We start from the raw sequence: 8,023 nt of genomic DNA on the forward strand, positions 1-8,023 counted from the left end.
CAAACTATCACGCCAAAATTTCTTTCACAATAGTTGCAACTGAATATGGCGGACTTCACATTTAGTATAGCCGCATTTTCGTATATTCAGTTGAGACATTAGAATAATTTGATTAACAATAATTACAACAAAGTGTATCAATATTAACTACTTTGCAACATAAAAAGATGTAAAAATGCATAACTGTGCAATTAAACAATAATGAAAGTGAACTACGAAACTAAACCTAATACAAACAGAGGCAGTTTCATTATTGGAATCCCAATTGGACTGACCCGGGTGTCAACGTGATGCTGGGGAGAGTCCGTAGTTATATCGATAGGATTAAAAGTGGTTTACATAGGCATTTTGACTATGTAAAGTACAAAGTGACAACAATTTTATACATATTTACCGTTTTCGTTGTCATATTATGGCTCGCAATCTTTATGTATGGTACTTTCTATTACACCTACGTGCCAGCATTTTCTCGGGTCGAACCTGTGCATCTTGAGTTTAGGTAATTAGGTAATTAGTTAAAATCATATTGGAAAAATAAGTAGGTTCTTCAAATCGCTTTACGTCCTTGGTCCGTCATACCATCAGTCCCATGAACATTTTTTTAGTAGCGCTATTTCTGCATTGAAAATCCAAATCATTTTGCTGCTAAGTTTGGTTTGACAATTTCCGAAAATGCTGATTTATTTTTTAAAGTTCTGAAAACAGATGTCATGATGATGTTATAATTATGTAATGTATTTTATTGATTTGAAACTAATGTAATGATTTTTTCCAGTCATTTCTTTGGATAATGAGCCGGATTTTGATAAATATGCTTCGACAAACAAGTTTCAGTGTGTATTTTTAGCTCTCAACAAAGTTGACAAGAAAAATTGAAATGGGACCCATGAATCTGTTGACATTCACATTATACTGACACTATAGCATGATGGTTTACACAATCACATTATAACCCTGGTAAAATACTAGCCGCAATATACCATTCGGCTAGAGAGAACTTTTCTTTAGCTTGATTGGTTGAGCGTCAGACTAATATGCCAAATGTCCAGGGTTTGATTCCTAGCGGAGGCATTGAAATAATAATGACTTCTGTTACATTCGTGCCCATGTAGGGACCAAGGAATAGTACTTAGCCATGCCCCACCAGCATCGCTATCGCTGTAACCCCTGGAAACTTGAGGATGAGTTATTTCTTGGAGGTGAAGTATGTAACCCTGGTAAAATACTAGCAGCAATATACCTTCACTTTAGCTCGATTGGTTGAGCATCAGACTAGTACGCCAGGGGTCCCGGGTTCGATTCCTAGCGGAGGCATTGAGATGAAAAATGACCTCTGTTACATTGGCGCCCATGTAGGGACCCGGGAATAGTACTTAGCCATGCCCTACCAGCATCATGTAACCCCTGGAAACTCGAGGACAAGTTATTTCCTGGAGATGGAGTATGTAACCCTGGTAAAATACTGGGCGCAATATGTCACTCGGCTAGAGAGAACTTCTCTTTAGCTCGATTGGTTGAGCATCAGACTAGTAAGCCAGGGGTCTGAAATAAATAATGACCTCTGTTACACTGACACTGTAGCATGACGGCCCACACAGTCACATTATACTGACACTGAAGCATGACGCCCCACACAGTCACATTATACTGACACTGAAGCATGACGCCCCACACAGTCACATTATACTGACACTGGAATACTGTTCTGTTTGTTCTGTTTCATATGCCCACATTAAGTCATTCATTTGCCAAAAAAAGGTAATGATTTTGTGATGGTGTCCATTGTTCTCAGGTCATTTACACACCGCTTAGGACATTTTATGTTAAAATTGATGAGTAATAGATAAGATCTTTGGCCCACAATTTTTTATGAGTCCTCAATATGGTCCTGGCCCCACAAAAATGGCCAGAATTGACAGCCTTTTGTAAATGACAGAGAGCAAAAAATACAAATAATTATTGAAATTTTTCAGTCTTGACTGTACATAGATATCTTTATTATAAATGTTGATTGCTTTGTCCTGTTTCTGGTGTCAGGACTGCTTTGTCCTGTTTCTGGTGTAAGGACTGCTTTGTCCTGTTTCTGGTGTAAGGACTGTTTTGTCCTGTTTCTGGTGTAAGGATTGCTTTGTCCTGTTTCTGATGTAAGGACTGCTTTGTCCTGTTTCTGGTGTAAGGACTGTTTTGTCCTGTTTCTGGTGTAAGGACTGTTTTGTCCTGTTTCTGGTGTCAGGATTGCTTTGACCTGTTTCTGGTGTCAGGATTGCTTTGTCCTGTTTCTGGTGTAAGGATTGTTTTGTCCTGTTTCTGGTGTCAGGATTGCTTTGTCCTGTTTCTGGTGTCAGGACTGTTTTGTCCTGTTTCTGGTGTAAGGACTGTTTTGTCCTGTTTCTGGTGTCAGGATTGCTTTGTCCTGTTTCTGGTGTAAGGACTGCTTTGTCCTGTTTCTGGTGTAAGGACTGTTTTGTCCTGTTTCTGGTGTAAGGATTGCTTTGTCCTGTTTCTGATGTAAGGACTGCTTTGTCCTGTTTCTGGTGTAAGGATTGTTTTGTCCTGTTTCTGGTGTCAGGATTGCTTTGTCCTGTTTCTGGTGTCAGGACTGCTTTGTCCTGTTTCTGGTGTCAGGACTGCTTTGTCCTGTTTCTGGTGTAAGGACTGTTTTGTCCTGTTTCTGGTGTCAGGATTGCTTTGTCCTGTTTCTGGTGTAAGGACTGCTTTGTCCTGTTTCTGGTGTCAGGATTGATTTGTCCTGTTTCTGGTGTCAGGATTGATTTGTCCTGATTATGATGTAAGGACTGCTTTGTCCTGTTTCAGGTGTAAGGATCGTTTTGTCCTGTTTCTGGTGTAAGGACTGCTTTGTCCTGTTTCTGGTGTAATGACTGCTTTGTCCTTTTTCTGGTGTAAGGATCATTTTGTCCTGTTTCAGGTGTAAGGATAATTTTATCCTGTTTCAGGTGTAAGGATCGTTTTGTCCTGTTTCTGGTGTCAGGACTGCTTTGTCCTGTTTCTGGTGTAAGGATTGCTTTGTCCTGTTTCTGGTGTAAGGACTGTTTTGTCCTGTTTCTGGTGTAAGGACTGCTTTGTCCTGTTTCTGGTGTCAGGATTGTTTTGTCCTGTTTCTGGTGTAAGGATTGCTTTGTCCTGTTTCTGGTGTAAGGACTGTTTTGTCATGTTTCTGGTGTCAGGATTGCTTTGTTCTGTTTCTGGTGTAAGGACTGCTTTGTCCTGTCTCTGGTGTAAGGACTGCCTTGTCCTGTTTCTGGTGTGAGGACTGCTTTGTTCTGTTTCTAGTGTATGTGATGATGGCGTTGGGATGTGTTCCTATCCGACTGCCAATCTGTCATTGCTAAAGGAAGGAGAGGATGAGGTAATTATTATTGTTGATTTATTTTTAAAAAATCTCAAATAAAATGTATACAAATGAAGAGCCATAGAAGTCTTAAAGGAGCGTGATTCTCCATGCAGTTATACTGATGCAGTGCTTACCAGTACTCTACCCATTTCAATCAAAATCTTGAACAGGTGACAGTACCCTAAAAAGATCACCATACTATCATTTTGTATATTCATTGAAAATTATGATCACTTTTGTTATATCTTAAAAAAAAAACAAATGTATTTTACCCAGAATTTAATTGGATGTTTATAGTCCTCTCTGTCTTCACCTCATTTCTCTGGTTTTCCAAAATTCCAGAACTAAGTATAGACCATATTCATGTTTGACTTCTGTTGAATTCAACTTCAGCACTGTACACTCCTACCTTATAAATCATTGTACTGAAAACTTACTAGATATTTCTCTACCATGAGAAAATTTGAGGTTGACAAGCATGTGGTTGTGTTTTATACAGGTGTTTGCCAGAGGACAGACATACAGCATACTCCTGAAAATAGAGCTGCCAGAATCGCCACAGAATCAAAATCTAGGTTAGCAAAACTTGGGTCATTTCTAACATAATCCCTGTAAGGTGGAAGTGATGTTATAGAAAGTCAAGTTTATAAATTAACTACGGTAATGCAAAAGGCATGAAAAAATCTAACTATTGAGATAAGTTGTAACGAAGAAGGAAAATATGTAATAGGCAAAACTGGATTAGAATGTTCAAACTCCAGAGAGATTCTGTAGTCAACATAGTCCAGTTCTGCTGAAGTAATTAAAGTATCTTATCCATATACACTTGTTAGGTCACCTAAGACAAAGTCTCTTGTTAGGTCACCTAAGACAAAGTCTCTTGGTGACCTTGTGCGATCACCTTTGTCATGTGTCTGTAAACTTTTAGCATTTTCAACTTCTCCTCAAAAACCCATGAACCGAATTCCATGAAAATTTGCAGAAACATTCCCTGGCCCTAGATGAACCTGTCCATTGGGAGGTGGTACAATTTACTATAAATATAGGAAAATTAATATTTGAGCATAATTTGTTTCATTTTCATTGGAAATATTTCAAACTTGTTAAAATTATGAGCAAAGGATGACGGCTAGATGGTATGCCCATATTGATCCTGGCTGACGCCAACCCACCACCTACCCCCTCCAAGATTGATGGTTTCAGTAATATTACATAACTTATGAAGATTGTGTGGATATACACTCACATAGTAGCACTCTGATTTTCTGAATTGTATATTGTTATTCATTCAAATTTAGGAGTGATCTCATTGTGTAGAAGAAGAAGGTTCAACTGGGTAGAGTGTTTAATAATATTGTAACCCTGGTAAAATACTAGCCGCAATATACCACTTGGCTAGAGAGAACTTCTCTTTAGCTCAATTGGTTGAGCGTCAGACTAGTGAGCCAGGGGTCCCGGGTTCAATTCCTAGCGGAGGCATTGAGATGAAAAATGACCTCTGTTACATTGGCGCCCATGTAGGGACCCGGAAATAGTACTTAGCCATGCCCTACCAGCATCGCTGTAACCCCTGGAAACTTGAGGACAAGTTATTTCCTGGAGGGGGAGTATGTAATCCTGGTAAAATACTAGCCGCAATATACCACTCGGCTAGAGAGAACTTCTCTTAAGCTCGATTGGTTGAGCGTCAGACTATTAAGCCAGGGATCCGGGGTTGGACTCCTAGCAGACATTGAGATGAAAAATGACCTCTGTTACAATATGACTGTTGATGCCAGGTTTACTTTTTTTTCAGGAATGTTTATGGTAAAGTTGGATTTATATAATCATGCAGGAAAGACAGTCACCTCCGTCTCCAGATTTGTAAGTTGTTACATCGTTCTAACATCTTCTTCTCCACTCTGACCAGGAAAGAAACCAATAGTTCTTAACAAATATACACTCATGCACACCCTGCCATCCCGATTCTTTATATGATGACCACTGTGGAATTTTAGCATTGTGGTTTGAAGGGGAATTATATTTTATGACTAATACTGATTATATTGGGGTAGTCGGGGGTTAGAATTTCAGCCCAACAGTAAAAATCAAAGAAATAGAATGAAATGCTTGAGATATCCAGCCTGTAACCAGACTGCTAGATATGAAGCAACAAACAACCTTACTCTACTAGAAATAGCCCATTACACAAACGCACCATTAGGACATGGTCCATGGCTCACAATTTGATTATCGTGCTGCAATAAAGTGCTATAAAGTTTCTACTTGACCTACTTTCAAGGTGTGAAATGTGCTCAAATGGGAACAACTTCTCCTGAATAAGTTGGATCACCAAGAGAGTCAAGGTCTTGTTGTTTGGCTCATAGTTTGCGGGATTGAAGGGCTGTCAAGTTTATTAAAAAAAAAGAATGACCTTGACATAATTTAATTAGTAATAAGGTCACAGCAGTGAAATGTAATGAAATCTTAAAATTACTTTTCTTTAATACCCAAAAGGCCATGGGGCCTGAATTTTGGCCATTGACATACAGGATATATGGCTCAATTCAAAAACATACCACTTTTGTTGTCCTTGGTGTAAAGTCAATTAAGGTCATTACAAGTAAATGGAATGAAAATTTTCATATCGCTTTGATTTAATTGGTTCACATTTATCAAAAAAAAAACAAAAGACAATCCTGATTAGATTATTATTGAAAACTGGACTAATTTTTTTTTCTTTATTTTTTCTTTTCTTTTAGGCAATTTTGCACTTTAGGTCAATGCTTCTGCGCATCATGGACACCTTTTTTTTCTGTCCTTTTCTCTTGTTTGGCTGGATGGAACAACGACAGTCTCTGGTAGTGGAGTTTTTCTCAAAGTACCATGATGATTCGGTAAGAAGATATACTTAACTGTCTGATAATGGGAAATAGAGACCTTATAGTCACATAAGTATCTCCTTGTGTCTTAAATAGATTATAACACCTGAGTGTGTCTTGTGGAGATTATAACATCAGAGTGTGTCTAGTGATGATTATAACACCTGAGTGTGTCTTGTGGAGATTATAACATCAGAGCGTGTCTAGTGATGATTATAACACCTGAGTGTGTCTTGTGGTGATTATAACATCAGAGCGTGTCTTGTGGTGATTATAACATCAGAGCCTGTCTTGTAGAGATTACAACATCTGAATGTGTCTTGTAGAGATTACAACATCTGAATGTGTCTTGTGGAGGATCAAAACATCTGAGTGTGTTTGGTGGAGGATTAAAACACCTAAAGGTGTTTTGTGTTGGATTTAAACATCTTAAGGTGTCTTGTGGAGAATTAAAATATCAAAGGGTGTCTTGTGGAGGATTAAAACATCTAAAGGTGTTTTGTGGAGGATTAAAACATCTAAGGGTGTTTTGTGGAGGATTAAAACATCTATCGGTGTTTTGTGGAGGATTAAAACATCTAAGGGTGTTTTGTGGAGGATTAAAATATCAAAGGGTGTCTTGTGGAGGATTAAAACATCTAAGGGTGTTTTGTGGAGGATCAAAATATCAAAGGGTGTCTTGTGGAGGATTAAAACATCTGAAGGTGTTTTGTGGAGGATTAAAACGTCTAAGGGTGTTTTGTGGTGGATTAAAACATATAAGGGTGTTTTGTGGAGGATTAAAACATCTAAGGGTGTTTTTTTGGAGGATTTAAACTAAGCTAAAAGCTTGTTGAAGTTGTTTAGAGAGGGTTGCAAAGGGGTCCTGCTGCTTGTTCCTACCTTGTTAATCATTATACAAACTTGCACAGTAGTCACTTGATTATCCTACACATACGTTAATTGAAATGTCTGTTTACAATAATGACATTGCGTAATCAAAATGTAACAAGTACATTAGTAGAAACATCAATACACATCATAATATGAGAAAGGTCTCCAATCAGAAGTCTTGACTAGTGTAGATGAAGGTAGAAACAAGAACCTGCAGTAGCATGACCTCACATTAAGGATGGTGGTATCTCTCTGTGACAAGAATTCTTCATTGTTGTTTTAGTACAATCCAGCTATCGGCGCAGTGATTCAGATTATGAATAAGAAGATTGATTTATACTCAACAAAACTTTTCATCCAAGCTCACTTCACGGGTTACCGGTAGGTTGTTTAATTATATATAGTGAAGATGGTCTAATTAGTGGTGTAGTTTACAGGTAAGTTGTTTAATTATATATAGTAAAGATGGTCTAATTAGTGGTGTAGTTTACAGGTAAGTTGTTTAATTATATATAGTAAAGATTGTCTAATTAGTGGTGTAGTTTACAGGTAAGTTGTTTAATTATATATATTAAAGATTGTCTAATTAGTGATGTAGTGTACAGGTAAGTTGTTTAAATATATATAGTAAAGATGGTCTAATTAGTGGTGTAGTGTACAGGTAAGTTGTTTAATTATATATAGTAAAGATTGTCTAATTAGTGGTGTAGTTTACAGGTAAGTTGTTTAATTATATATATTAAAGATTGTCTAATTAGTGGTGTAGTGTACAGGTAAGTTGTTTAATTATATATAGTAAAGATTGTCTAATTAGTGGTGTAGTGTACAGGTAAGTTGTTTAATTATATATAGTAAAGATTGTCTAATTAGTGGTGTAGTGTACTGGTTACAGGTAAGTTGTTTAATTATATATAGTAAAGATGGTCTAATTAGTGGT

The 8,023-nt window shown here is 37.5% G+C and overlaps 1 protein-coding gene across 1 annotated transcript; it reads left to right on the forward strand.

Moving 5' to 3' along the window:
- The first annotated feature begins 279 nt into the window (after window positions 1-279).
- On the forward strand, window positions 280-7,471 carry LOC132544155 (seipin-like). Its single transcript, XM_060207729.1, has 6 exons — window positions 280-499; window positions 3,292-3,367; window positions 3,852-3,927; window positions 5,148-5,215; window positions 6,094-6,228; window positions 7,370-7,471. The coding sequence occupies exons 1-6, from the start codon at window positions 291-293 to the stop codon at window positions 7,469-7,471; spliced, it is 666 nt and encodes a 221-aa protein (XP_060063712.1). The 5' UTR covers window positions 280-290.
- Window positions 7,472-8,023: the final 552 nt, after the last annotated feature.

Source organism: Ylistrum balloti, unplaced genomic scaffold (assembly GCF_031769215.1).
Source record: "Ylistrum balloti isolate Yb309-2 unplaced genomic scaffold, AGI_CSIRO_Ybal_v1 Utg369782, whole genome shotgun sequence".
Taxonomy (NCBI): domain Eukaryota; kingdom Metazoa; phylum Mollusca; class Bivalvia; order Pectinida; family Pectinidae; genus Ylistrum; species Ylistrum balloti.